This window comes from Neovison vison, chromosome 1 (assembly GCF_020171115.1).
Source record: "Neovison vison isolate M4711 chromosome 1, ASM_NN_V1, whole genome shotgun sequence".
In the NCBI taxonomy this organism is placed as follows: domain Eukaryota; kingdom Metazoa; phylum Chordata; class Mammalia; order Carnivora; family Mustelidae; genus Neogale; species Neogale vison.
In genome coordinates, this window is record NC_058091.1 from 122649860 (window position 1) to 122677704 (window position 27845).

At 50.4% G+C, this 27845-nt stretch overlaps 3 protein-coding genes across 11 annotated transcripts; 1 reads left to right on the forward strand and 2 right to left on the reverse strand.

Moving 5' to 3' along the window:
• Positions 1–2088: 2088 nt before the first annotated feature.
• SFTA2 (surfactant associated 2) lies at positions 2089–14050 on the forward strand. 3 transcript variants are annotated; one of them, XM_044257242.1, is made up of 4 exons: positions 2089–2253; positions 2499–2587; positions 2735–2870; positions 14031–14050. In XM_044257242.1, the coding sequence occupies exons 1-4, from the start codon at positions 2193–2195 to the stop codon at positions 14033–14035; spliced, it is 291 nt and encodes a 96-aa protein (XP_044113177.1). In that variant the 5' UTR covers positions 2089–2192; the 3' UTR covers positions 14036–14050. The 3 variants fall into 3 exon arrangements, with proteins under 3 accessions (XP_044113177.1, XP_044113169.1, XP_044113158.1); XM_044257234.1 differs by lacking the exon at positions 14031–14050 and adding an exon at positions 6167–6265; XM_044257223.1 differs by lacking the exon at positions 14031–14050 and having other exon boundaries at positions 2735–2924.
• Positions 6127–17824, reverse strand: VARS2 (valyl-tRNA synthetase 2, mitochondrial). Of its 5 annotated transcripts, XM_044257151.1 has the most exons (30): positions 17733–17824; positions 17118–17344; positions 16903–16984; positions 16691–16791; positions 16275–16396; positions 16091–16157; positions 15897–15994; positions 15104–15185; positions 14807–14926; positions 14266–14383; positions 13481–13569; positions 12683–12773; positions 12356–12483; positions 12126–12229; positions 11804–11885; positions 11417–11493; positions 11259–11334; positions 10816–10921; positions 10522–10592; positions 10270–10395; positions 9938–10042; positions 9722–9790; positions 9519–9597; positions 9276–9403; positions 9001–9153; positions 7955–8161; positions 7212–7323; positions 6879–7054; positions 6561–6689; positions 6127–6468 (listed from the first exon to the last, which is right to left on the reverse strand). In XM_044257151.1, the coding sequence occupies exons 2-30, from the start codon at positions 17316–17318 to the stop codon at positions 6373–6375; spliced, it is 3195 nt and encodes a 1064-aa protein (XP_044113086.1). In that variant the 5' UTR covers positions 17319–17344; positions 17733–17824; the 3' UTR covers positions 6127–6372. The 5 variants fall into 5 exon arrangements, with proteins under 5 accessions (XP_044113086.1, XP_044113095.1, XP_044113078.1 ...); XM_044257160.1 differs by lacking the exon at positions 17733–17824 and having other exon boundaries at positions 14272–14383; positions 17118–17694; XM_044257143.1 differs by lacking the exon at positions 17733–17824 and having other exon boundaries at positions 17118–17694.
• Positions 17825–17978: 154 nt separating this feature from the next.
• Positions 17979–23723, reverse strand: GTF2H4 (general transcription factor IIH subunit 4). Of its 3 annotated transcripts, none has more exons than XM_044257210.1 (14): positions 23561–23723; positions 22718–22860; positions 22352–22456; positions 21877–22008; positions 21517–21613; positions 21338–21426; positions 21030–21141; positions 20824–20892; positions 20540–20623; positions 19983–20115; positions 19653–19783; positions 18957–19004; positions 18726–18804; positions 17979–18267 (listed from the first exon to the last, which is right to left on the reverse strand). In XM_044257210.1, exons 2-14 carry the CDS (start codon positions 22855–22857, stop codon positions 18095–18097), a joined length of 1392 nt encoding a protein of 463 aa, XP_044113145.1. In that variant the 5' UTR covers positions 22858–22860; positions 23561–23723; the 3' UTR covers positions 17979–18094. The 3 variants fall into 3 exon arrangements, with proteins under 3 accessions (XP_044113145.1, XP_044113127.1, XP_044113136.1); XM_044257192.1 differs by having other exon boundaries at positions 23519–23723; XM_044257201.1 differs by having other exon boundaries at positions 23488–23723.
• Positions 23724–27845: the final 4122 nt, after the last annotated feature.

Below are 27845 nucleotides of genomic sequence, written 5' to 3' on the forward strand. Positions count from 1 at the left end.
ATCAGAGTGAGAGCAGAAGAAGAAATTACACCCAGTGTACCCTCAGTCAAAATCCTAGCAAGTTGTTGGTATAAGTTAATGAACTGACTCTATGATAATGAAGACTGAGAATAGCCAAGAAATCTTAAAGCAAAACAAAGGTAGAAGACTTATCCTACCAGATCTTGAAACTTGGTACAAAACTGGTCATTAAGTGCTGTGGCACTGACATAAGAATATACACAGAATAACAGAATAGAGTCCAGAAATAGATCTCCACATATATGCTTGCTTGACTTTCAGTAAAGGTACTCACACAATTCAATGGCAAGCAGAGAGGGAGGGTCTTTGAAATAAATGGTCTGGGACAACTGGTTATTCACAAGGGGAAAAATGAACCAACCTCTACCTCACTCCATAAACAGAAATTAATCAAAGACAGATCATAAGCTTAAATTTCAGAGCCTAAATAATAAAGCTTCCAGCAGGACATACAAGAGAATACTTTTTTTACTTTGACGTTGGGAGAAAAAAAAAGTCCTAGGCAGGATACAAAAAACACTAACTACAAGAAAAGAACTTTGTAAATTAAAAAAGCGGAGGGGGGGGGGCCTTTGTAGAGTCACCAAGGCCAGGGCACTGCTTCAGTTGAGGTTCTGGGGAACTGTTGACTTACTCCCTGCCCCAAGCCCCAGGCCAAGCAAAAGAGCCCTTCAGAGATGGACTGAGCAACAGAAATATCACTGAGACACTAAGACTGTTACTGCAGTGCTCCCAGAAATGGTCATAGTGGAAGTCTGAGCACTACTGGGAAAACCCCAGAAGTTGAAGAACCTGTTGAGAAACTCACAAAGATGGTACAGAGATTGTCAGACTGTCAGAGATCTCCCCAGAGACAGTGGGGAGCCTGGAAGAGATCTCCAGCTGGGAAAGACATAGGGTGCCCTCACTCTCCTCTTAAGAAGACTCAGATGCCCCAGTGCATCTGCCTGTGCTCCTGCCTCCTACCCCCGCTCGTACCTCTGGTGCCCGCTGATCTTTCTGTCCATTTATTCTTTCCATTCTTCTCTGCCTGCTCTCTTGTGCAAGTCTGGGGGTCCTTGGATGCCTCACTTTATTTATCTTTATGGTGTAGACAGTGTCTCCCTTCATCTCTCCATTTCTTTGCTTTTGCTTTTAGCTTCTCTCCTTGAGTCTGCCCAGTGGTCTCACTGCTTCCATCCCTCTGTGCTTGGGCCCACTGGTCTTCCAGGGAGGAGGGAGATAATACACAGGCATGCAAGTAGGAAGACAAAGGGCTTGTGCTTTTGTGTGTTCTGAGGGCTTATGTGACCAGTGTGTCAATCTGTTGAGCTTGTCCCTATGTCTGGCATATGGAGGGGTGGGTTCTAATCTCTCTGCTGCAAACCTGTGATGTGACCTTAGTCAGTCGTATGCCCTCTCTGGACCTTGGTTTCCTAATTTGTAATGAAAAATGGTAAACTAGATGGGCTCCAAACTCTCCCTCCATATCTGTCCTTGTTTTCATCATTGAGAATGCCTGCGTATATAGCTGTGAATTGGGAGGATGAGTGTTCATAAGGCAGTGGGGGGGAGGATATTTGATGAAACTTGTGTTTCCACCTGAGTAGATGTTTTAGAACAATCAAAACAAAACATTCAAAGGTGAAGGTTCCCTCTTTTCAGATTTCTCATCTAGAAAGCCGCTGTGCCTGGGGGAGCAGGATACCTGGGTTTGGAAAGAAACTTGGGTGTAATCTACCCCTCCCTTTTGGGCCCACATTCCTGAGCCCTTTCGTGGCATGAATGATGGAAATTAATTGCAGTTAATCATTAATCTCTAAAGAGCAAGGAGAGGCCCAGGCTTGGGTGGGGCCCAGACACTTACAGAGGGACACCTCCTTAACTTCCCTTTCTGTAAGACTGGGCACCCTCCCCAAGTCTCCAGATACAGGGAAAGGGGGGCACAGGATTGAGGAAAGGGAAAAACTTTCTATTTTCCTCAACAGCCCAATGAATGGCCCTCTCCTGGGTCCTCAAGCCTTACTGGGGGAACTGGAAAATCCAGTTACCCAGCTTGCCTCTCCCATTTTCCCCCAAACACCTGGGCTTAAGGATTGAGTGGAGTGTAGAAAGGCAGGCCTGGTAAGGAGAGGCCAGTCAGAGCTTCAGACAACTCTTCCATCAGGGAAGCAAGAAGCAAGGTGGCCACAATGGGGGCCAGGATGCCCTTCTTTCTCTTCTTGACTCTCCTGGGCAGCTCACAGGGAACAGGTGAGGGCGGGATGGCTTGAGGCCTGGGTGCTCATGGCAGGAAGAGGCCAAAGAGGAGAGTGAGAGGGACAGGGCACCCAGTTCTGAGCTCTCAGTCTGGGGCTGAACACCTGCATCGATAGGTTCTGAAAGGCCATTGTCGGGGAAGAGGAACTGGGGGTAGGGGGTGTAGGGGAAGGTACGTGTGTCTCTGAGGGAATATGGCCCTAATTACTGGGCCCTAAACTCTGTTTTTGGATCCCTAGGGCCAGGAATGATTTTGCAGCTGAAGCTGAAGGACTCCTTTCTAGCAAATTTCTCCTATGACTCCAACTTTCTGGAATTGCTCGAAAAGGTAGATCTTTGGGAGGGGAGAGAGGGCTGCATGACCTCAAAGTGTATTTCTGATTCATTGTGGGCCTCTCTGCTGATGTTTGGCCACCACCAAGGGATGAATGGGAGCCATCTTACACCTTTCCCTCTAACCTTTTCTCTCCCCCAGCTCTGCTTCCTCCTCCATCTCCCATCGGGGACCAATGTCACCCTCCATCATTCAGGATCCCCACTCCACGTCACCTGCAGTCTGAGAATAGTCGAAACCTGTGTACCTCCCTTGGCCCAGGCATTTGGCCACCAAGGTACAAAAGGGATGCCCTAACCCTGCTGAGGAGCAGTAAATGTAAATTCAATGACCTGCCTTTGTGTGTTCATGAGCAGAGGTCCAGCAGGAAAACGGAATTGGGAGCACCTGGATGGGTCAGTTGATTAAGTGATTGCCTTCAGCTCAGGTCATGATCCTGGGGTCCTGGGATTGAGTCCCACATGGGGCTTCCTGCTCAGGAGGGAGTCTGCTTCTCTCTCTCCCTCTGCTCACCACTCTCCCTGCTTGTGTGCATGCTCTCTGTCAAATAAATAAAATCTAAAAAAGGAAGGAAGGAAAGAAAAGAAAGAAGAAAGAAAGAAAAAGAGAGAGAGAAAGAAAGAGAGAAAGAGAGAGAGATAGAGAGAAAGAAAGAAAAGAAAAAAAGAAAGAAAATGGAATTTGGACACCAAAGTCTCTGATTCTCCCCTTTATTAAGAGAGACGTTCCAGGACGGATATCCTGTCCCTCAACACCAGTTTGAAAGGCCTAGAAAGAATCTGGGGAATTAACTGTTTGGGGACACACACACTACACTCATACCCATGTGTGTGAACTAACACTTCAAGCTGAGATCCTCATAACACCTAGAAATAAAGCAAAGAAGCCTGTATGGAGTTCTTTTTTGTTTGTTTAAGATTTTATTTATTTATCTGACAGACAGAGATAAAAAGTAGGCAGAGAGGCAGGCAGAGAGAGAGGAGAGAGGAGGAAGCAGGCTCCCTGCTGAGCAGAGTGTCCAATGTGCTTCTTGATCCCAGGACCCTGGGATCATGACCTGAGCTGAAGGCAGAGGCTTTAACCCACTGAGCCACTCAGGCTCTCCACCTGCATGGAATTCTTACTTTGCTCCAGACTCAATGCTTTCCCAATTCAATGCTTGCAGCAGTCTTGAAATTTATAGATGAGGACTGAGGCTTACCAAGGGGAAGTCACTTGAGGGCCATCAGCAGCAGACAAGTCCGACACCAGACAAATGTCTTGGCTTAAGCAAGATTTTCATTTCATCTCTTTGCTTCAGCTTTGGGGCTGGGAGCCCAGGAGCCCAGCGAGCAATGTGAACAGAACCTGTGTGACTTGGCACAGGTCAGTTAGGGTAGGAGGTAGGGGTGGGAGGCAGCCCCAGTGGGAGATGAGAGGTTCCACCTGTGAGGAGATGGCCAGCCTGGTGTAAGTGGTGGGGAAGAGGGTGGGTGGGGGTGGATGGGGTGAGTGGGGGAGCAGAGCTCCTACTGGCTGACTCTGAGGACATTCAGTCCCACAGGCCCGCACTTGAGTCCTAGGTGAATTTCTTACCATCTTGGTGCCTCCATTTCTTCATGGGCAACATGGGATAACTGAAGGTACCTGCTGCTTGCACTCCTGGGAGGATTACATGCATCAGCCATTTAGGACACATGTCAGATCAGTAGGAATCAGCAATAAGGGTGGTTAAGGAAGAATCCTAGTCCCAACATATAAATCCTTGTCCCATCAGGGATCCAGGGTCCTCCTTCTCCTGATAGTCTTGACACAGGCACTCATCTGACTCCTCACCCAAGATTATCTTGACTTCTTACTACCTCTCTCAAAATGCAAGCATGCAGCCCAAACCTGACCATTTGGGAGTATTAATGTAATTGTTTCCTGTTCTCCACAGTCCTCACTCCTGCCTATCACAGTTCCCACCTACACACCATCACCATGTGAAATTAGATGCTGACTCCTTTGGAGGGAGGTGAAGGCCCGACTCTATAAATGGGGGAGTTTAAAAAAACACACACACACACACAAAAAAAACTGTGCAACAAAATTCCTCTAGTTTCCTATACATTTGTCCTGGGAACAGCAGCCTAGAAGAGAAGCAACTGGGAGCCGCAGAGGGCCCCAGTGTTTCATGACTTGCTCCTAGCCTGCACTAGTGGGCAGGTGAGCTCCAATGGGTTCGGTATAAGGCCCTAACCAACCTGGGAGACTGGATGTCTGGATATTCAAAAGACTGGAGGAGCAAACAGCTAACTGCTCCTTAACCTGATTCCTAGATCTCAGGGCCCAGGATCACCAGGCTGTGATTTCCTGATTCTTTTCTCAAAAATCTCTCTTCCCAGACTGACCTGCACTGACCAATATGGTAGACACTAGCTGCATGTGGCTATCAAACACTTGAAATGTGGCTAGTGTGATCAAGGAGCTGAATGTTTAGTTGTGTTTAATTTTAATTAGTTAAGTATCTCAGGGCCCAGGATCACCAGGCTGTGATTTCCTGATTCTTTTCTCAAAAATCTCTCTTCCCAGACTGACCTGCACTGACCAATATGGTAGACACTAGCTGCATGTGGCTATCAAACACTTGAAATGTGGCTAGTGTGATCAAGGAGCTGAATGTTTAGTTGTGTTTAATTTTAATTAGTTAAGTGGCAACCATTTTGGATAGCATAGCCCTGGATGGTCTGCCTCAAGCCTTCCCAACCCCCTACCCCACAACAGAATTTACCCCTGCTCTTGCCCCCAACACTGGTCTCCTTGTTACACTTTTGAGTACTCAAGGAATGCTTGCGTCTTAGTTTTGCTCTGGCCCTTCCCTCCCACACATCCTACTTGGCTAATTCCTACAACTCCGGCAAGTCCTTGCTTAATCTCACTTTCACAATGAGTTCTACTTGACCCCCTACTTAATACTACAATCTGCTCCCCACCCATTATCATGGTCTACTTTTCCCCCAATAGCATTTATGACTCAGACACGCTGCAGTGAACTTACTTACATGTGTTCTCTTTACTAGAATGAAAGTATAAGGGCAAAGATCTGTTTCACTCATTGATGAATCCAAGGGTCCAGGATAGGGCCTAGCACACAGTAGTAAGTACTCAAGAAGTACTTGTTGAAAGGGGGAAAGACAGGAAGCTGCTGCCCTCCTCTCCTCTCCCTCTTCCTTCTAGGTGGGATGGGGCCAGGGGAGGGGGGAGGGAGGATGGGAGCTGGAACAGATCTTAGACACCAAGTTGGAAGGAGTGCAGCAGAATGGCCCAAAATCAGATTCAGTGAGGTATGGGCCTCCATTCCTGCAGAGCCCTGCCCTACCTCTACCCAGATGCTCCTAGGAAGTGCCTCTCTCTTCCAGTGAGGCAGGCACCACCAGCATACACACTTCCACTGCAGCCCAGGGCTAAGAAGTAGACCCCCTCATTTCCTAGACCAAAGTCTCAGCGAACAACTGAGACGCAAGAAAGTCACCACTAGGGAAAGAGGGGTAAAAGGACCACAGACAGTAACGTTTGGGATTTTAAAAGTTTATCTCATTCCTAAACTTCCAGGTGGGACTGCATAGGAGGAAGGCTGGGCAGGAATGTCAGCATCTCAAGGACACCCAGTGACACCGACCAAGCCAATCTGTTTCCCCATTTATGAAATTCAGAGAGGTGAGCCACATGGTCTCAGAGGCGCCATCAATGCCGACAGCTGCCAGATGTTTGTCCCCAACGGCAGGGTTTTTTTTTTCTCCCCAAGAGTGAGCTGGGGCTCAGAGCTCCCCAGGGCCGGGACATGCATCCATCAGCTGCCGGAGGTGAGAGGCCGCCTTGTCCAGCTTCGACAAGTCCAGCTGGAGGGAAGAAAGCTAGACGAGAAGAGCAGCAGGTGAGGATCCAGATATTAGGGCCCATACCCTCCAGCCCACATGCCTACAGGGAGTCAGGCCTCCAGCCTCACCCTCTGCTGCCTCTTAGTCTCCGCCTCTCCCTCTGATGGGGTCCAGGCCATGAGGCCATCAAGCTGCTTCTGCAACTTGTGTCTTCGGGCAGCTAGCAGAGACAGATGGGTCTGGGGGTCCACCAGGCCCTGCAGGAGAACAGTGAGGGTTCAGGTTTCTCTCTGCACCACCCGCAGCTCTGCTTCACCTGCAGCCTGTCCAATACCTCTGTCCACCCCATTCTCAGAAGCCCTCCTCACTTTTACAAAGCCTGCCCCTTGCCCTCCTCCCAACATCCTTTTGATCCCTCCCTTCCTCCTCCAATCTCCTCTGGGCACCTGCAGCTCCATGTACACCTGAGTGGTGTCACTGAGTGGTGCCTGAGCCCAGCCGGAAGGCGCCGCAACACCTGGGGGTAAGAGGCCCATGACTCCACAGCGGCCCAGGGTGCCCAGGGGCTCCAGGAAGGCCTCAAAGAGGCCCTGCTCTCCAGGCTCTGAGCTCTGCAGCAGCACTGAGGAAGAAAGGGAAACTGTCACGTCAAACTACAAGACCCTGCTTCCCTGCCCATCCTGCACCTCCTAACTCTGGACTCTGCCCTCCAGGTTCCCCCATGCTCCTCTGCCAGCCCCCTCTTTCTGCAGGACTTAGGGACCCAGAACCCAGCTTACCTCGGGGCCGGGCCTTGGTGAGCTGGTATGTGGCTCGGAGAGCCCTCAGTGCCTGCACAGCCTCCTGGACCCGGGAGAAGTGCTGCTCCAGCTCCGGCTGGCGCCAGTGCTCCTGCAGATTAAGACCCAAGCTGACAAGCAGGCTCCTGGGACACAGCAGCAACTCTCCTGGCTCTGTCCCATACCTGCACAACCCAGTCTGCTTCGGGCAACAGAATCTGTCCTTCCCACCACACAAAGAATTCACCACCTCAAGCAAAACCTGGGGCACTGCCTATGCAGGTCTCAGTTGGCAGCTGTGGCTGATGTCTGTTAACTGTTCTCATCAAAGGCGAACGACCAGAAGTAAGTTAGAACTTAAACTCTATTACTCAAAACTCACACAACCAAATAAACATAAGAAAATTTACATAGTTAAACTTTAAATCACTTGGGGGTGAGTTTACGGCATTTACTCTTCTGACATTATTAAAGCTTAAAACCACAGATATTTGGGGGTCATCCTAGGACTAACATCTAATCCTCATCATAACCGTGGTTAAAGATGGGGAACTGAGGCACGGTCACACAGCAGTGTGGTCCTGCTCTTGCCCACTGGGCTAAGACTGCCCCCGCCACAGCCCTGCAGGAACAACTCATCCTCCTAAAGACTCTAAAGTAGACCCGAGACCCCACAGCACCACACCCTTCGAGAAGACTGCTCCCCACCCCTTCACCCATGGTCCCGTTGCCATGGGACTCACCAGGCTGTGGGCAGTGGGGTAGGGGGCAACACAGATGCTAGGGGCAGAACTGCCGCCAGGCCTGGGGGGCAGCCTCTGCCAGAGCTCTTCAGCCAGAAAGGGCATGAGTGGGGCGAGGAGGCGGAGACCGACATCAGCACAGGAGAACAGGACCTGAAGGGGGTCTGGGGGATGGGGCGAGTGCGACAGCACTGGCTTTACAGCCTCCTAGGGAAGAAGCCATAGAGTCAGGGGTAAGCCAAAGCCACAACCACATCCTTTTCCCACACATCTGCTGCCCTGCCCGTGGAAAATGCTGTGGGTAAACACAGGTAGGAGCACACAGCATCTTGGACACCACTGGTTGTCCCAGAACACACTTTGGAGCAAATGAAAAGTGGAAATCTATGGCCAGGATTCTCAGGGGTGGGAAGGGGGTTAAAATTGTCAGCGTGGTTTGCATAGTTTTGAAAGCAAAGCACTGAGGTTTTTTGCCTATCAGAAAGACAGAGGGGTGCCTGGATGTCTCAGTGTCTCATCTGCCTTCAGCTCAGGTCATTATCCTGGAGTGCAACAGCGTGGAGTCCTTCATAGAGGCCTGCATCGGACTCCTTGCTCGGCGGGAAGTCTGCTTCTCCCTCTCTCTCCTGACACTCCCTTTGCTCATGCTCTCTCCTTCACTCTCTCCCTCAAATAAATAAATAAATAAATAATCTTAAAAAAAAAAAAAAAAAAAAGATTCTGTAAATATTTAACATTAAAAAACAAAAAACAAAAAAGAGGGGCGCCTGGGTGGATCAGTGGGTTAAGCCGCTGCCTTCAGCTCAGGTCATGATCTCAGGGTCCTGGGATCGAGTCCCGCATCAGGCTCTCTGCTCAGCAGGGAGCCTGCTTCCTCCTCTCTCTCTCTGCCTGCCTCTCTGCCTACTTGTGATCTCTCTCTGTCAAATAAATAAATAAAATCTTAAAAAAAAAAAAGAGTTCTCTGCCAGGGAACCCGATCTCAAGGGGAACAGGAAGCAGGTATGCAGGGCGGAATGAAACTCCGTGACCCCAGTCTGACTTACCAAGTAGACATCACAGAGGTTGTGGAGCCAGAAGTGGTGTAGGGCATGGGTGATAAGTGAGAGCTCTCGAGCAAGGAAGCCTCGCTCACACTCCTGGGCAGTATGAGCAAGACGGCTCAGGATCCAGGCATCCATGGGGGACGCGGGGGACACCTGTGGGCAGAAGGGGGCTTCAGGACGGGATGACTGACTCTCATCTTCTTTCCCTCCAAATCCCATCTTCAACCCTCAGACACCTGATGATTCTGCCCTTCAAGCCTCTCTTACTCTCTTACCTCCTCTGCAGGCTGGGGTACGAATTTCTCCCCTAAGGCATTGAGGATAAAGCGCAGGGCATTCCAGATTTTGTTGCAGAAATGCCGGGAACTCAGGACCTCAGAGACAGACAGGTTCAAGTCGCCCCCTGAGAGGGAGAGGGAGGGGGGAGCGTGCACGTGGGTGGCAGTGGCACAGGGAGTTCTGGCCCACCCCTCGATCACAGGGCCTACAGCCCTAGCCCCTACCTCGCCCAGGCTCACCTAAGGCCCCATGGGAGCACAGGGCAAATCGCAGGGCATCTGTCCCACACTCAGGGATCCCATGAGGGAAGTCCTTTCTCTGCAATCAGAGGGAGAGGAGGTGTGGCCGATGTCTAGGCAGCTGCAAGGCCAGAAGCTTGGGCTACGCAGGAGACCGGCAGCCATGAGCTTGAGGCTGAGAGAGGCAGATGCTGGTGACTCACTTGTGCTGCAGTTGCGATCGCCAGCTCTGTGGAGTCCAAGTTCCCATCCCTCAGCTTTGCCTGCAGCACCTGGGATATGTAAGGACTTCAGTGGCCTTGGTCAGGGACCCTGCCCCTACAAGGCTCCCAGTCACTATCCCTTCCAGCTGGCCCCTCTCTCCTCAAGCTCCCATCTCCCCCACAAATGCCATCCTTCACAAAACTCTTCATCCTGACCTGCAGGTCCACCCCATGGATGATGTCTCGGGGGTCCAACACATTCCCCAGGGACTTGCTCATCTTCCGGCCCTGCCTGTCCCGAACCATGGAATGAAGGAGCACCTGGGGGCATGGAGGGAGTCAGCAGAGGAGCTGGGGGAGGCTTTCCCTGGAGGTGATTTCCCTGGAAGATGCCTCTATGTATCAGGGGTTAGAAGTTAGGGGCCTGGAAGTTAGTAAATCAGGAATTGGGACCACAGACAACAGCACAATAGGGGTTAGAAGGGAGAACAAGATTTAAGGAAAACTGGGGGGTCAAAGAGAGGGGCTGTGCACTGGAGGGCCATTACCTTGCTGAAGGGGAGCTGCCCTGTGAGCTGGGTCCCCAACATGACCATGCGGCCCACCCAGAACAACAGAAGGTCACTGCCCGTTTCCAAAAGTGACAGGGGGTAGAAACGAGCGAGGTCTGGGGTCTAGAGAAAAAGAGAAGTAATGAGAAGCCAAGCTCTGTGCCTATAGCTCTCCTCAAGGTTCTTGGGGGAGCAAGATCTTTACTTCATCATCCCCACCTTCACTCTCTTCCTCACAACCCGCCTCACCTCTTGGGGCCAACCCAGGGCAGCAAAAGGGAAAAGAGCTGAAGAGAACCATGTGTCCAGGACATCAGGATCTGGGAAACAGAACAGGGAATGGGGGCAGATGGAACCTCAAGCCCACTGCTGTGCATCTTTCCAGCCCAACCCCCCATCCCTGTACCCGTCCCCCCCCAGCAGACACCATTATCAGACCCTCTGCCCCATTCTCAACTTTCCCAGCACCACCTCCTCCACCTCAGGATCTGTTCCCCAACAGCCCAGCCTCCCACCCCTGCCCTCCACAACTCAGACACTTACCCCTCTGCAGGGTCAGCTCTGCCCCTGGTTTCCCTGTCAGTTCTGCAGCTATTTTTCTGGCCTCGGCCTCTGTCCGCCCAACCACCCAACAGTCTCCCTTATCACCCTACAGAAAAAGTAAAGGGTGGAAAGGGTGAGGAAGAGTAACACTCACCAGGTGTGAAAGAAACATCACTGAGTTTCACATTCTCCCATGTGATCTAGAAACATCACTGAGTTTCACATTCTCCCATGTGATCTAGGAACGGCTGGCTCCCTCTGGCAGTGGGAAGAAGAAGGTCCAGCTCAGGAGCTCTGACCACAGGGTGGGTGACATGACTAAGGGCATGAAGCCCAGGAAAGGCAGGGAACCAGGACTGGCCCTGGAAGTCCTCTGACTCCTGTGCTATAGCTATTTCTCCCTCCACCACGCCCAGCCCTCCCATCCTCTTCCACCTACCAACCTTTGTGTGCCCCTCCACCACCAGGTAGGCAGGAATCTGATGGCCCCACCACAGCTGCCGGGAGACACACCAGTCCCTGCGGGAAGGATGTCAGTAACTCCTTGGCATAAGCAGGGCATCACCCCACCCCACCTCCACAGAGCTCCCCTCACCCTTACCCGATGTGGGAAAACCAGTGTTGCCAGTTCTTCTGGTGGAAGGATGGACTGAGCTCCAGAGCCCCTGACTCCACAGCCTGGAGAAAAAGGCCCTTAGACAGTGCTTCGCTTCCTGCACCTGTACCCTCCCGGATGGGACAAGAGGCCTCTCAGGTGGTGCTGTTACTCAGAAAGGACCTCAAGGCTCCCAAGAAGCTTCTGGGTTTGAGTGGGAGATGAGCCAGCCCCGTCTAGGCCACCCTGCCTCCATCCCACAGCTGTCCTCTCAAATGCTAGGGCCAGAGGTCTGTGGATCAGGAGGCCTCAAGCTCCCCGTTTCTTCATTCCAGTTTGCAGGGGGTTCCCGCCACCCAAGGCGCTGGCCCCTTCCGCACACTGCAGCCTCACCTGCGCAGCTCGGTGCCCCATCTCCTGGCAGCGGACAAACCACTGGCTCTTCAGTAGGTATTCAACCACATCCCCAGAACGGCTGAGAAAGAGACAGGCTAAGTGTACCGCTCTTTGGGTTCTGTGTTTTTCCCCCAAGGGACATGGGACCCTACTACACGCCAGGCCCTCAGAACCGAGAACAGAACAGCAAATAAAACTGACACAGAGCTTCTGTTCCCTAGCAAAGGGGTACGTACAGAGCCCACCCTTTTGCCCTCTTCAGCTTTATTCACTCCCTTCCTGGAGAAGTCCTACGTTAAAAGAGTTAAAATGGGGTTACCTGCAAATAGGAAGCACCATGGGGTGGTTCTGGATGCCTCGGAATAGGCCCCGCTCCCTCAACGCAGACATAATCTTCTCTCGGGCCACAAATCGGTGAAGACCCTGGGGAGATGATGGCAACAATAAAGGGTAAAGGATGCTAAACAAAAACAAAGTGAGAGAGGGGAGGAGGTGAAAAAAGGCAGAGAGTGCCGCCAAAGAATGGGGTGACACGGAGGCCAGTACCACCTGCAGCCAATCCCCGCAGAGGGAGGTCATGGTCCCATCCTCTGCAATGACACTCAGGGGGCTCAAGCTGTGCCGGGCCGCCAGCTCAGCATCAGCAGGGCTATGTGCCGGAGTCACCTTCACTGCCCCTGGGAGAGGAGAACCACCGTGAGCACTGATCCCTCACCTGTTATTGCCCATGCCCCCATCCCTCCCTTCTCTTCTCGGTCTATGCCTCCTTCTCGTCTCACTATCCACTGAGACTACCCTCCCCTCCTTTCCTCTTCCTGGTGCTCCCCACTCCTCCAGAATCCCCAGCCTACTTGCCTTTCTGTGACCTCCACCTACCTGTGCCCACATGTGGCTGAACAGCAGAGTCTGTGATGAGGGGGAGAAGCTGCCCAGTCAAGGGGTGACGAAGCTGTCGCCCATGCAAATGCTGAAAGGAAGCGAGTGAGATCAAGGACAGGCACACATGTGGAGTGCAAAGGTGTGGGCTGAGCGCAAGAACCCTGGGAATAACAGGGTGAAAACCAGAAGGTAAAGAGCTAGAGCAGTGGTCAGTAAACTTTTTCTTATGGGGCCAGGGTGTATTTTAGCCTTTGCAGGCCAAAAGGCAAATTCAGTCTCTGCACAATTACTCTGCTCTGCCACTGCAGCAGTGAGGTCATGATACCCAGTTGCAGATAATGTGTAAACAAGCAAGTGCATATCATACAAAAATAGACAATGGGATGGATTTGGCCCATGGGCCATAATTTGTCAACCACTGAGCTAGAGAAAAAATAGAACATCAAGAAAAGAAAAGCATGGGGCGCCTGGGTGGCTCAGTGGGTTAAGCCGCTGCCTTCGGCTCAGGTCATGATCCCGGGGTCCTGGGATCGAGTCCCACATGGGGCTCTCTGCTCAGCGGGGGCCCTGCTTCCCTCTCTCTCTCTCTGCCTGCCTCTCTGTCTACTTGTGATCTCTGTCAAATAAAATCTTTAAAAAAAAAAAAAAAAAAAAGAAAGGCATATAGTCAGAGACACTGGAGAACTGACACGAGAAAAATCTTAGGAAGATGAAAATGAAGGAAAGAAGGAGTTACCATCAAAAAAGGACAAGAAAAGCAAGCAAGTGAGTGGCAGAGAATACACTGTGTGTTACCATGTATCGGGAGTCGTCAGGATGAACAGCCACAGCCACATCTCCAGGCAATGTCTCTGGCCTTGTGGTTCCCACTACGACCTCTGCATCTAAAGACAAAAGTCAAGCACTCAACACTGGTCATTGACATGGCCCCTCACTCCCATAACTGGAGCCAGAAGAACCAGAAAAGGGAGTAGGCGAGAACCTGTCAAGGTTGAGCAGGCCCCCGGAGCAACTAGAGAAAATTAGGAGCCGGGGGTTTCCATGTAAGCTGATGACCAGAAGCCTGGGAGGCTGTCTGGTGCTAAGGAATTTTCTCAAAAATGTGCATGGGAGAAGCAGGTAGATCATGAATAAAAGCAACCAGAATCCTTACATGGTGCCCAGAAAACACTGAGAGTTCTCGAGACTCTAATCACAAATGCTGTGCTTTCTCTGGGGCAAGCACCAGCCCTTCCTTGGGAAACATCCTCCGTCTATGCCAGCTAATCCTTTGCTTTCTCTGAATTCTTCCAAGCACTTACTGTTTTCAAATCACACTTCAGAATTGATTTTTTGTCTCTTTCAGGGTAGCAGCCTCCTGTAGAATGATGCTAAGCTTCCGACAGGCAAGTACCACATGCACTTTTCTCACGTGACACAGAATACCCAGAATAAATGCCCACGAGAATGCAAATACTACCCAAGGTTCCTTATGTGCCTCCCACCAGGCCATGTGGGAAATGGGTTTGTGGGTTCCTTCCCATCAACCCAACACATGCGCAAGAAAGCAGAGATAAGCAGGCAACCTTTCTGAGGATTACCCTCACCAGGCTCTCCATCCACAGGGAAGGCCACAGAAACGAGAAGGCCAAAAGACACAGGGCTGGAGCAGCCAGGCAGTCGAAGCTCCGTGCGGCCAGGAAGTGGCTGGCTCTCCACCTAGAGGAATCCAAGCAGCAGGGCTGGAGAGCAGCCTTTCTGCAGGATTCCCATCTTCACTCCCCAACCTGCCCTGGGTTCCCTGCAGCCCATCTAGACACTCCAAGGATTCAAAAGCCACCTCCCCCTCAATTCAGTCACAGTTACAGAAACATTCACCGAGCACTTACACTGTGCGCCAGTATCATGCTGAACACCTTTCATGAATTCTTATTTAATTCTCACGATGCCCTTCTGACACAGGCATTTCCATCAGCCCTAACTGACTGGGGAAACTGAGGGTGACAGAGGCTAAGGCCCTGCCAGAGTTCCCATGGCGGATAGGTGGCAGGACTCAGTGAATCCTAGCCATCTGGCTGCAGAGTCTGAGGTTTTTTTGCCCACCTAGGAGCTCCCCCAACCTGCCCTCCTTCTCTGCCTCACCTCAATATCCGAGATGGCTGATCTTAAAGCGCAGGACCAGTTGACAAGCTGCTGGCGCCGGTACAACAAGCCTGCCTCGTAGAGTCGCACAAAAGCTTCAGTCACGGCCACCGAGAAGCCCTAGGAAACGACCTCAGCATCTCTATCCAAGAGCCCCTTCTTAGCCCATCACCCCACTCAGGGACCCAGGCATTCCCTCCCTACTACTACCCCCAACACACACAGCATCCTGCCTGCCCACACCTGTCTCTAGACACTGCCTCAATACCCACAGGGAACAAGGCATGCAGCACTCACAGCATCCATAGTGAAGCACTCTCGGTCCCAGTCCAGGGAGGCCCCCAGAGCTTGGAGCTGCTCACTGATCTCTCCACCTTTCCTGTGCCCAGACAGATTTTGGTCAGCAAACTTGTCCTAAGCACCAACTATGTACCAGGCCCAGTGATACTACCGGCAATGCCAAGTATTGGAGTATGACATTAATCTAGCCTCTAGAAGCCAATGGAGACAGACACACAAACTCAGCAGGGAACTTCTGTGGCATGAAAATAAGTGTAAAGTTCTGGGGCACCTGGTTGGCTCAGTTGGTGGAGCATGTGATTCTGGATCTCGAGGCAATGAGTTCAAGCCCCACACTGGGTGTAGAGTATACTTAAAACAAAACACAACATAAAGTTCTATGGTAACAGAGGAGGGGGCAGCTAATTTAGGAAAAACCAAAAGAAGCTTTACAGAGAAAGTGGTACGTGGTAACAGGCCTGTTAAGAATGAGGGTAATTTCAGGCAAATGGAGAGGAGAAATAGGTAAGTAGAAGAGATGGTGAAAGGTAAGGAAACATGGGATAAGTAGACAAAAATTATACATACATGTCCAGAAATAAGTGCATTTAAAATATATATATATATACATATAATACACACACACACACACAGCTTGGAAACCCTGCTGAAAGCTAAAGGAACCCAGAGTTCCCCTCTCTGAGGGAGATTAGGGCTGGATGGGAAGAGCCCATAGAGTCAGGGAGAACGGCTGGGAAGCAGGGCCCAAGCCTGCCATCTCAGCCCCTCCACCTCCACCCATCGTACTCACTCCTCCTTCCACTTCCACACCTCCCTAAGGAATTCTTCCCGGCTCAGCTCGTGTCTCCTTACTCCTCTCTCCTTCCACAGCTGCTTCTCCACCACAGCCTACAGTAAGATCAGGAGGGAAGTGAACAGAGAATCGGATCACTTTGGGAAAACTCTCCTCCATCCAACAAAAGGGCAAAGTGGCAAAATGCATACTTGTGTAGCAATTCCTGCATGATCTGAGCCAGGAACCCACAGCACCTGATCCCCACACATCCGGTGCCTGCAAAACAAACACCCTCACATGAACCCCTGAGCTTGCATGTTTACTCTCCATGCTTCCACACTACCTCACTTCCTCCTTCCCCTCCAGGAAAGAAGCATCCCCAACCCCTCTCACCAGCGCACCAGGGCATCCTGTATGGCCACCGTCAGTGCATGCCCAATATGTAGGGAGCCGGTGACATTGGGAGGTGGGATACACATGGAGAAGGTCTCCCCTGTAGCCTGAGGCAGCTTGGTCTGTAAAATGGAAAAGTCAAAGAGCAAGAGAGAACTGAGTATTACACGGTGAAATAGCACCCTCTGGTGTCACAAGGCGGAAAGAACTGCAGTAAAAGATAAACCAGCAAGTAACAGGAAAGGGAAAAACCTGCCAAGAAAACCCTTTGGACACCAGGGGTGAAGACAAGCTCTCCCATTTTATTGGGCAGGCTGGCTTAAGCTCTAGACTCTGAGGCTCAGTTGTGCTCACCCAAGCTCAATTGCCATACTGTCCTGGGGACCATTTAGTATCCCTCCCTTCCAGGTACTAACCTGATACTCTGGTTTGAAGAAGCCCTCTCGCACCCACCAAGAGTACCAGGCAGCCTCAACATATTGAGGGCTGTATGCAGGAGGCAGAAGCCGGGAGACATCTGCAGCAGCAGAGGAGAGCTCCACTAAGTCCTGAACCAAAGTTCTGCATTTCAGCAGCCCAAGTGGGCAACAAACATATGAGTGAACAGGCCTTCAAGTTCCCTAATTACCTTTCTTTTCACCCGGTTCCGTGGGGATTTCATACAACACTACCTCCTTGGGAGTCCAGGCCTTACTGGATTCTGCAGGTGACTGGAAAGAATAACCAAAAAGCGGGGGTGGGGAAATACAATTTCTAGCATATGCCAGGCATCTGAATCCAACCAGTCTCTTCCAGCCTCCTCCAAAGTTTTCTCAAAGAACCAAAGACAAGCAGACCCCTAACCTTGTTCTTTAGGGCTATCCCAGCCTCCAGCGCCGCCTGCTTCTCTCGCTGGCGCTTCTGTTTGGCTTCACGGTTCCTTCGGGAGATGGAGGATCCATGGGGCTTTGAGTGGGTAGAGAGGGCACGGAACCTGGGGAGGCCCTCTAAGGGTCTCAGCCCCCAGACTGGTGATCGAAAATAGCCCAAAGGCAAATGAGGCATCAGGAGTGCTTGAAAGGGGCCAAGCTCTGTTCCAAATAGAGGACATTAAGAGATGTGGCTGCGTGGGTCACACCCTCTTCCTTATTCCCTGCCTGCCTTCTACTAGCACTGGTCTTTTTTGTCTACCCCCTCCCACACAACGCTTTCTAGTGAGGGCCAGAGGGCATGGTATCGGGAGTCTGCCGCCCTCAACCTCGGCATCGGCGACTGTGGCTGACCGCCGACACACAGGCGGGGAAAGGACTCAGGCATTCTGGGAGACAGTCGACTTCAGGGCGCCCGAGAGCGAAACCCGCAAGGAGTCTCGCGCTACCTCTGGGCCCAATCCGCCCGGCCCTCCCAGCCCGTCGCACCGCGTGGATCCCGGCGGTGGCGCCTCCCACCCCTCCGGAGGCAGCTCCGGCGCGCGCTCACCGGGCTAGCCCGCCGCTATCCCAGGGCGCCCCGCGGCCCCAGGCGCCAAGCGAAGCAGAGACTGCGACCCCAGAAAGTGACCCGCGAGCCGCACGGCGCAGGGAGGCGGGGCCCTGCCCCGGGCATGCGCGGTGGCCAGCTCGACCCCATTCGCTGCCCTCCGGTCCAATGGCTGCCGGCGTCGCAAGAAGCGGGCCCTCCAAGGAGAGAGGAAGTCTCGCGAGGAGTGGCCCGCGGCCGCGTGGCTCATTTCCACAACTTTATTAAACAATTAATAGTCCGACGTGTAAATAAAAACACCTGAGTTCTACGGCCGCGCCCGCCTCCACGCGGCCGCCCCGCCCCGCCCGGAGCCCGCGCTCTCAGGAACTGTGCTTCTGCCGCTTCCAGAAGCGCTTGACGTCGCTGTGCCCCGCTGGGGTCACCACCATCAGCCGCTTGGCAGAGTTCTCGAACACCAGCACGCCCAACTCGCGAGCGTGGGCCAGCAGCAGTTCAAAGTCCACTTGCGACAGGAACTGGTTATACAGGACACCTGGAGTCCGCAGGGCAGGGGCACCCGGGAGGCAGAAAGGGCAAAAAACGTGAGGCCCCTGCGGAGCAGCTTCAGGGCAGTGGTCTGGGCTTGCCAGACACTATTTAAAAACCAAATTCTCTATGCTTGTCTGTCCTAGAGCTCATCCTAACAGTAGTGTGAGCCAGCCATGTTCAGTAAGGCAATATAACACAATAAGAAAAACCAACTAATGCTCACCACAGAGAAATTACCGTAATTATTGCTCCCAATTTCCCTCTTCTAAGTCCATATTCTAGAGTTGAGACAATTTATTTACCACCTCACACTCACCCCCAAAATAAAGTGTCTTGCCAGCTTTTCTCTCCCATTTCATGCAATAAAAATATAAAATACATGAATAGCTTTTTCAGTTCATCAAGACTAAACTGTCCTTCCCCTGGCCAGTGATCAAGAATCAACCACCAGAAGCCACTCACCCTCAGTGAACCGGAGCCTGTCCCTTTCCAACTCCCACAGCCGAATCTGGTCTGTGATGGTGGGTGGCAGCACGGGTGTCTGTAGGGGTAAGCAATGGCTGTGAAGATTCAGGAATACTGCCCCAGACATCCCCACCCCTCTACTCATTCCTCAGATTTGGCTCTCCCTTTCTCTTTCCCATCACTTCATCGCCAGGTGCCAGGAACTGTCAGCCTCCAGCAGCTTGGTACCTGTTTGAGCATTACTGGGTGCGCCCTTGTCCTTAGGAAATGGATGATCTAGGAAAACAGACAAGAATGGAATCAGGGGCTCAAGTAAGAGGGCAGGAAAGGTACCTAAACTGTCACCTAATGTCACTGGAATATCAGCTATTTAAAAATCCATAGCCATATGCCTGTCATAAAGCCATCCCTGTCCAGCTGTCATCCCAAGTTGCTGTTCCCACTGGTCATGTCTGCTATTTCTTCTCCAGCACATTTGCCCTTTCGATAGTCCCGTTTTTTCTTTTTTAAAATAGCAGCAACTTTATTTTTTTTTAGCACTTACTGCATGACAGGCTCTGAGCCAAAGGCTTTGCTGCTATTCTCTCATTGAATCCTCCCCAAACCCTGTGAGGGGAGAACTGTTATTATTTCCATTTTTCAGATGAGGAAAGTGAGGCTCAGAGAAGTGAAACAACCAGGAAATTTATGCAGCTAGGAAGGGGTTGGTGGTAGAGACACAAATCTATACCTCCCCCATTCCCGTGTTTTTTCCTGACGCTTAGAACCTTGACTTCTCTTCAAGTGCATGGTCTATGCTCAGAGACAACTCACCACTATCTACTCCAACAGAGCCGATATCAGCCTTCTATAAGATGAGCACCCTGTACCCCATAGCTCAAGTGCAGCCTATCTTCCTGCCCCGCCTTCCCCAAGTGGCAATACCTGCTGGGCTGTGATGCCACTGGCGATGGCCTGCTGAACACTCTCCCGGGTCACCTGTGCCACCACCATGTTGGGGAATCGATAGAGCATCTCTGAGAAGAGGGCAATGAGGGCGATCTGCAGCTCCGACTCTGGCCCAGGGATAGGAAGAGAAGATGAGAAGGCTATTCCCACACCCCGATTCCCTCAAGACCTTCAAGTATGATGAGGAATGTCAGAGAACTCTGTAAACCGCCAGGTAAACATAAACACAAACTGGCACTCCCTCCTGCTCCCTTCCCTCTCCCCACTTCCATCCTCTATCTGCTGCTTGGGGCCCTCTGGCCTCACCAGTGTAGGCATACAGTCGGTAATTAGTCTCCACGACAATGAAGCCTGGCTGATGGGCAGTACCCCCAGCTCCAGAAACACCTGATGAGAGATTAATGGCCAGCCGTGTGGGGTAGTAACGCCGAGATTTCCTCTGGAAAAGACAGAAGGGAAAGACAGAGGTCCGGCTCACTCTCAGGTGTCACTAACCATCTTTTTTTTTTTTTTTTTTTTGTCACTAACCATCTTTCTGCCTGAGATACCAGACCCTTCTGATGGCAAGAGCCTCAACTCCCAATTTAACAACCCCAAGGGACCTAAGTACTCAGTCCTGGCAACTCCCTTCTAGCTACTGCCGGCTGAGACCCCACTCTTTTTTTAGTATGAAAAAAGTGTTATTACATGACACGTAATGTAACATTAGTTTCAGGTGCATGATATAGTGATTCAGCAACTCTAAACTTGGGCCATACTCATTATAAGTTTAACTACCATCTGAGACCCCACTCCTTTTTAAAGGCCAAGGCAACAGAGCACCCTGCCTCTTTCCTAAAAGCTACATATCTGGGTATGCATACCTTCCTCTGGAAAACAAGGCCAAACTCACGTAGATGTTGTAGGAAATTCAACAAAGAATCACTCATCCCTTCCACAGAATAATCCTGGGGAAGAGAAGTGGTTGATTGGAATCAAAACATCCCATTCTCCCCCTTCCCAAACTCATACACTTATTCCCTCTTTTCCCGTCAATGCTTTATTCATTCTTATCTTTCACGCTTTTGCCCATAACCTGATTTCCCCTTCTCATCTCTCTACCCACCAACTTGCCCACTTAAGTCCCCAGCTCCATCCCCCTGCTTACCTTGCCCAGAGTAGAGAAACTGAGCTGGAAGAGGAAGGAGAGAATCTCCACTAGGTCCATGCCCCGACTCTAGGGAGGAATGCGCAGAGACAAAGGGGCAGGGATGGAAGGGAGAAAATGAGGGATCAGGGAACAGTCTGCAAGGTAGTCTCTCAGTGGGTCCTGAGAAGATCAGAGCAGAGCATGTCAGCAAATAGCCTCCTCACCTGGGCTGTCTGCAGATATTGCAACATAAAGTACCACAGCTGGGCAGGGGTGTCCAGCAACAAGAACTGGAAGCCAGCTGAGGTAATGCAGGGCGGCTCTCCAGGTTCAGTGCTAGAGACACAGACAGGGACAATGGCAGAGATACGCAGCAAGAGGCCACCATTCCCACTTGTCCTCTCACATTTTTTTTTTTGGTTTCTCTCTGGCCATACTCCACTCAGCAATCCTTTCTGATAACTGTCTGCACACCTAGCCCACCCCAGATACTCAGTTTAGCAGGGATCTGATGTACCTCTGGTTTCCTCACCTCTTCATGAGCCCAGCCTGGCTGAGGAGCTGAGCCAAGTCCTGGCTGACAGCTGCACTGGGGGAGCCCACCATGAAGTGCAGGACCACCTGTGAACAGAAGTGGATAGAGAGAACAATGCCTCTAAGGGCCACGAGACATAGGAGCACAAGCAGAGACACAGAGTCCCAAGTCCTCACCTCCCATCGCTCCTCAGCATACTTGTCAAGTGAGGGAACATCCCGGGCGTGCTTGTCAGGACCCAGCTGACTTGTGTCGTCAGACCAGGCCTTGCCCCTATGCCAGAATGAACCAAGAGTAAGGAACCCTGCCTGTGTTCCCTGCCTCTGTCCTCTTTCCCCCTTCATCTCTATGGACTATGAGTGGGAAACATTCCTTTCCTACATCATGCAGCTACATCTCATCCAAATTATTCCTAAAGGAGCTCCCAAAGGTAAAGCCCACAAGGTTCCAGAGAGGCCCTTAGGGGCTCCACCCCCCAACCAGCAGTTTAAATACTAGTTCCCCTGGCCTAGCTTAGGAAGATGGAAGTGACATACCCACCCAGAAGGGCAATGCGGAGGTTTTGGCGGAAGATGGGGTTGAGGATCAGGCCCTGGAGACCACCAGGGAGAAGCTGGGTATGCCAGATCCGGAGGCCACTCAGCAGCCCTGTGCTTTCCTCTTGAGCTCTGAAACAGAAGCAGGAGTGTGTGGAGAACAAAAAGGAGGAGGCCCATAAAGGCCTCCATGTCTGCCTTTTCTGAACTGGTTTTCCCTTGAAACACCGTTTCACACAGCAAAAACAATGCCTTCTTAAGGCAAATTTCTTTACGGCAATGCCTTACCAGAACCTTGTTGCAGACATCACAACTTTCCAAGAGGAAAAATAAAGTACACAGAATTTCTCAAACTTATTTAAATACAGGTTTTGTGGTGTATCCATTAACATTTCCTGGAAGTGTTCCAAGGAACACTTGGAATAGCTAGTTGTTGAGAAATCTGTATCTTGTTGAGCATGCAACAGAGACTCACTTGCTGAATTCCTTCTTCACCCACAGGGCTACGGCAGCTTGTGGCAAAGGCTGCTCCAGAAAGAGCATCCGCATCACCCAGTTCTTAGCCAAAGAGGGGAGCTCCCTGGAAGGGGGTACAGGTAAAATGTTAATATCAGAAACTGCCTCATCTGCATCTCTGCCCTCAACAACCTCTCAAACATCTCATCCCACCCCCCACACCTTTACCAGTCTTGCTGCTCCCACTAGCTCCATCTGTTTTCGCCTGACACATTTCAGTCTTCCAGCCCCCCAGGGCTAAGCTTCAACTCATGATAATTTATTCCAGTCTGAAGGCCCCATTATACTTCCTCAACATGGTCCCTGCAATGAAGGGTGTCCTTACCTGAAGACAGCCAAACAGGTGGCAGGATGCCCATACAATCGATCTAATACGCCAGGGCTCAGGCCCCCTAGGAATTCCTGCAGATTCCTGCATTGTAGGTGTACTCGGTTCAGTCCACCCCTTGAGGGGGTGCTCTCCATCACCTGAGAGATGCAAAGTTAGAAATGCACCCCCACAATCCATGCCAGTATCATCCCTCACCTCACTCCTATTCCAGATCCGCTGGCCCCCATAGTAACCCATCCTTTCTAAGATTTCCTCTTCTGTGTCACTCATCTCCTTTCCTTTCTACCAGACCTGACCAACCTCCACTACTCTCTCGCCTCCTCGCCCCAGTTCTGGCCTCAACTCGTCTTCTCTCAATTTCCAAACTGGAGAATTGTTAATTGTCCCATATTAGAAAAATATTTTTTTTTGTTTCACTGTCTTGTCTTATTTTTACCTAAGCAGTTGCAAGGAAACTTGTTTAAGCCCAGTCCCCTCTCCGTTGACCTCTCCTGGTCAGATCAGCCCATGAGCTCCAAATCTGTCAGTCCTTCCCATCTGTTTCTTGGACCCACAGGTCCTACGGGCACAACAATGAACTACCTTTCTCCTCCTTGTCTCCCAAATCTAAGTCCACCTCTCCTCTTTGCACCGCAAGACTTCACCCCATTCACCCTGATCGACATGTCGCGTCTCCTAACTTCTCTCCTACTTCCCTCCTACTCCTCGCCTCTCACCCAACTCTCATGCCTCCCCCATCCCCTCTCTCTCTCTCGGCCCCCCACCACCACTCCGTGTCGCTCCCCGCTCGTGCACCCGGAGTTTCAAGTCGTCGCTTAATCGGAGCTAAAGTCTCGCCTTGGCTCCCGGGAATAGGAGAATGGACGATGGAAAATGAGAGAAAAAGATGGGGAGAAGGACAAACAACTAGACAGGAGTTCAGAGTGGAGGATTCAGAAGAGAAGGAAAGGAGGCGAAGGAGTGGAAAAGTAGGGAAGCTAAGACTAGGCGCTGCACTCATTCGCCCACCGCGGGGCATTCTGGGAATTAGAGTCTTGTCTCGGCTCGCCCAGGAGTGGGTTGAGGGGTGTCTGACTACAACTCCCAAAAGGCACCGCGAGGAAGCCGGACTGGAGGGAGGCCGGCCTTTAATTGAGAGAGTCGGAGACATCCGAGTCCGTACCACTTGGTTCCGCGTCGCTTTCCGCTCACGCAGTTAACCGCGAGTCCGACCGAACTGGGCGGGAGACGGGACCCCGAGGGCTTCCTGGCAGAGGCGGGGATATGGCGCCTAGGTGAGACGCTCTAGAGACAGACGATACTGAGCTTCTTGAACTCTTTGGTCCTCATGGAGTACAGCACTTTATAGAGCGGTCTTGCAAGGTAAGAGCGCTACTCCTCACTCGGCGCGTATGTACTCAGTGTGAATTTTACCACGTCCGCCATGCTTCCACCACCCCGTTTCTTTAATACGATTTTCAAAGAAACCAGTTATTGGGTCTGATTTGATTCATGAGGCTACTGCAGGGAAAGGGAAGGGAACGTCTTAAGCCAAAGCCAGAACTACAAGTATCCCCAAGTTCCTATAAAGCAAGGTTTATTATTCCCACTTTACAGACTAGAAGACCGAAGCCCAGTGAGATTAAGAAATTTGCCCACAATCGTTCATCTAGAAAAACCTGAGGCTGGGATTTGAAGTACGTGTGAGGGAACACGGACCAAAATGGCAAGAACTGTGTAAGACCCTGTTATGCTCACTCGTGCTTGTTTTGTTTTTCCGTTTCTTTAACAGTCCTGCATAAAATCCTCAAGAATGACACAAAACTAACAAAGCGTTTTTACGGTTAACCTTAAGTAAAATAAGAGACAAATTAGTCTGGAAGAAATACTTAACAAAATAGACAATACAGAGAGCTTTTACAAAGCAGTAAGAAGAAGAACAGAGTAGAAAGACTGTAGGAAGAGGGACTCCTGGATAGCTCAGTAGTTTAAGCCTCTGCCTCTAGCTCAGATCCTGATGGCAGGGTCCTGACGTTGAGTCCCACATGGGGCTCCTTACTCAGTGGGGAGCCTGCTTCTCCCTCTGCCTGCTGTTCCCTCTGCTTGTGCTCTCTCTCTCTGACAAATAAATAAATAAAATCTTTTTAAAAAAAGACTGTAGAAAGATGTAACAGGCAATAAACAGAAAAAATATTAATTGTTTATAACCAAATGAAAAAGCTCTCCTCAGTAATTAAGGAAAAGCGAATTAAAGAAAAAATATAACATCTGATTAGAAAAAAAAATTTAGGGATTGGCAACCTCGTTGTCACCGCACAGGAGCATACAGTACTTATAATACTTCTGTTGAAAGTGGACTTCAGTCACACCTTTTAAAGGGGGCTTTGGCGGTATCTCCAGTTATTTGAATGTGACTGCCGTTTGACCTACCAACTCCACCTTTAGAAATGTATCATACTGAAGTTCTCACGCATGGATACAGAGATAGACATGCAAAGATATTTACTGAAGTGTGTCTGTTAGGGGCACCTGGGTGGCTCAGTGGGTTAAGCCTCTGCCTTTGGCTCAGGTCATGATCTCAGGGTCCTGGGATCAAGCTCTGTGTCCAGGCTCTCTGCTCTGCAGGGAGTCGGCTTCCCATGCTCTCTCTCTGCCTGCTTCTCTGCCTATTTGTGATCTCTCTGTGTCAAATCAATAAGTAAAATCTTTAAAAAAAAAAAAAAAAAGAAGAAGAAGAAGAAGTGTGTCTGTTATTGTATTGTGAAAACTGCCTGAATGTCCCAAAATGTGGGTCATCACAACAATGTAGAATACCGGCAACAATTAGAAAGGACACCGTATGCATAGTGGCCGAACTACGTACTACCTATCATGAGGGGGAGAAAAGCAGATTACAAAATGGCTTGCCTAATTCAGTGCCATCTTTGTAAGAAGCTTTTTATGGGTGTTTAAAACTGAAATAGGTCACGTGCTTCATTTTGACAGGTGCAAACCAGCAGAAGCTGGGCGGACAAGGTGGCAGTTCCCTATAGTGTAGAGAAAACTCTCTAAGGCTACCCTGCCCAGAATAGGAGCCACTATAGCCACCTGTGGCTATTTAAATTTAAATTAACTAAAATTTTAACTTCAGTTCCTCAGCCACATTAGCCCCATTTCAAGTAGTCAATAGTCACATGTGACTAGTGGCTATCTATTGGGTGGTGCAGCTATAGACAGTTTCTGTGATCACAGATTCTCTTGGAGAGTCCTGCCTGAAGGGATGCAATGAATGGGGGCAATTTGTCTGATGTCAGGAACTGAGTACAGGCTGTTTCTAGAGCTGGATAATCAGCCTGGGATCCTGGGAGCTTCCCAAAATAGGATTATCCAACCTGTGGTGGAGAGTTCATAACCTCGTCCCCTCAGGCAGCATCCTGGAGAGAAAGAACAGAGAGCCCAGAGCCTACTGGCTGCTTCTAACCAGCTTTGCAGTTTCCTGGCTGTGTGGCCTTGAGCAAGTTGCTTAAAACAAGTATTTAGGCACCTGGGTGGTTCAGTTGGCACCTTCAGCTCAGGTCATGATCTCAGGGTGCTGGGATTGAGTCCTGCATGGGCTCTCTGTTCAGTGGGGAGTCTGCCTCTCCCTCTGCCTTTCCCTCTCAACTAGTTGTGCACGTGCACGCTGGTGCTTGCACTCGCTCTCGCAAAAATAAAAATAAAATCCTTTCCAAAAAAACAATTTAAGTTTTCTTTTCTGCGAAATGGCAATAACATTAACTATTCCATATGTTGTATTAAATAAGATAAAATATGTAATAAGTATTGTCCTGGCATATAATAGGTGCTCAGTAAATAATATTGTTATTCATTATTTTCTTTAAAAAGTAAAATCACACCTATAGTAAGTACTACAAAGAAGAAAGTCCTGTGCCTGAAAGCAGCAAGAGGGGATTTGATTTGGTTGCCAAGTGGGGGAAGATTGCTGAAGGACAAGCAGGACTTAACAAGGCAAAGACAGCAGGGAGGGGAACAAGATTCTGCAAAGGCCATGGAAGGCCATGGCAGGAGGGACTGTGGGCGATTGCAGGAACTGGAACTAGGCCAGTGGTGTATGAAGGACAAAGTGGGGGAGGATGCTGAAGAATGAGGTGGGCAAACTTGGTCAGGAAGATTTTTTTCTTTATTCTAAGGTCAACAGGAAGCCATTAAAGGATTTGAAATAAAGTAGCAGGGTCAGATTTATGTTTGGTGGCAACAGAAAACAAATCAAAGAGCAAGAATAGACCCTGGGAAACTACTGCAGTAGTCTGGGCAAGATGGAGGTAGCATGTGCCAGGATGGTGATGGAGATGAAGAGAAATGACAAATTTAAGGGAAATCTGGGAAGCAAGATAAACAGAGCTTCATGATAGGCTGGCCTTGGAAGGTGAGAAGAGGCGTCGGGGATGATCCCCAAGGTTTTGGCATGTGAAGCTGAATGGATGATGCTGCCATTCACTGACTTCAGGACCCCATGGAGGAGCAGGTTTGAATATTCTGAGACAAGTTCAAACGAATTCCAGGTGATTGCATATGTCTAGAGCTTTGGGAGTTCTCAGCTCCCAGCCATGGCATCTGTTGTTCACCATTCTGTGTCCTGGCCTCTAAACTCCTGATCCATCAACGTGTCTTAAAACATAGATCACGGAACACCTGAGTGGCTCAGTCGGTTAAGCCTCTGCCTTTGGCTCAGGTCACGATCCCAAGGTCCTGGGATGGAGCCCCACATCAGGTTCCCTGCTCAGGAGGAGTCTGCTTTTCCCCTTATCCAGTTGGCTCATTTGGTGAATATCATCAACCAAGACCCCAGGGTCTTTATTGCACACGAACTTCCATCAAGGTAAGTTTGCCTTTTCCACTACTTGAAGTGATTTTTTTTTCCAACCTATTTAAAACTCTGTTAATGCTCTGTTGGTGCTTGTGGCTCATCCTTCCAGACCTCTGAAATAATTTAAGCTCTTGCTTCTGGTTCCCACACAAATAGCTCACACCTATCGGCTCATCTATTCATCTCATCAGCCAAATCCAAAGATTCTCTGCCTGGGACTTCCAGACCCTTGAAGGGGGGTCCTAGAATTAGGGCCCCCAAAATGTACACCTCTGTTTTTATTAACTTCTAACAGAA

Coding starts and splice junctions, on each gene's coding strand:
- SFTA2 (XM_044257223.1), top strand. CDS start 2,193: ATGGGGGCCAGGATGCCCTTCTTTCTCTTCTTGACTCTCCTGGGCAGC. Junction 2,254..2,498: donor GGGCAGCTCACAGGGAACAG/GTGAGGGCGGGA, acceptor TTGGATCCCTAG/GGCCAGGAATGATTTTGCAG. Junction 2,588..2,734: donor TTCTGGAATTGCTCGAAAAG/GTAGATCTTTGG, acceptor TCTCTCCCCCAG/CTCTGCTTCCTCCTCCATCT.
- VARS2 (XM_044257151.1), bottom strand. CDS start 17,318: ATGCCTCATTTGCCTTTGGGCTATTTTCGATCACCAGTCTGGGGGCTG. Junction 12,484..12,682: donor TCAGCCACATGTGGGCACAG/GTAGGTGGAGGT, acceptor CTCCTCTCCCAG/GGGCAGTGAAGGTGACTCCG. Junction 10,043..10,269: donor GGCAGCTCCCCTTCAGCAAG/GTAATGGCCCTC, acceptor CCATGCCCCCAG/GTGCTCCTTCATTCCATGGT.
- GTF2H4 (XM_044257210.1), bottom strand. CDS start 22,857: ATGGAGAGCACCCCCTCAAGGGGTGGACTGAACCGAGTACACCTACAA. Junction 22,009..22,351: donor GTGAAGAAGGAATTCAGCAA/GTGAGTCTCTGT, acceptor CTTCTGTTTCAG/AGCTCAAGAGGAAAGCACAG. Junction 19,005..19,652: donor GTGGCATCACAGCCCAGCAG/GTATTGCCACTT, acceptor CTGTTTTCCTAG/ATCATCCATTTCCTAAGGAC.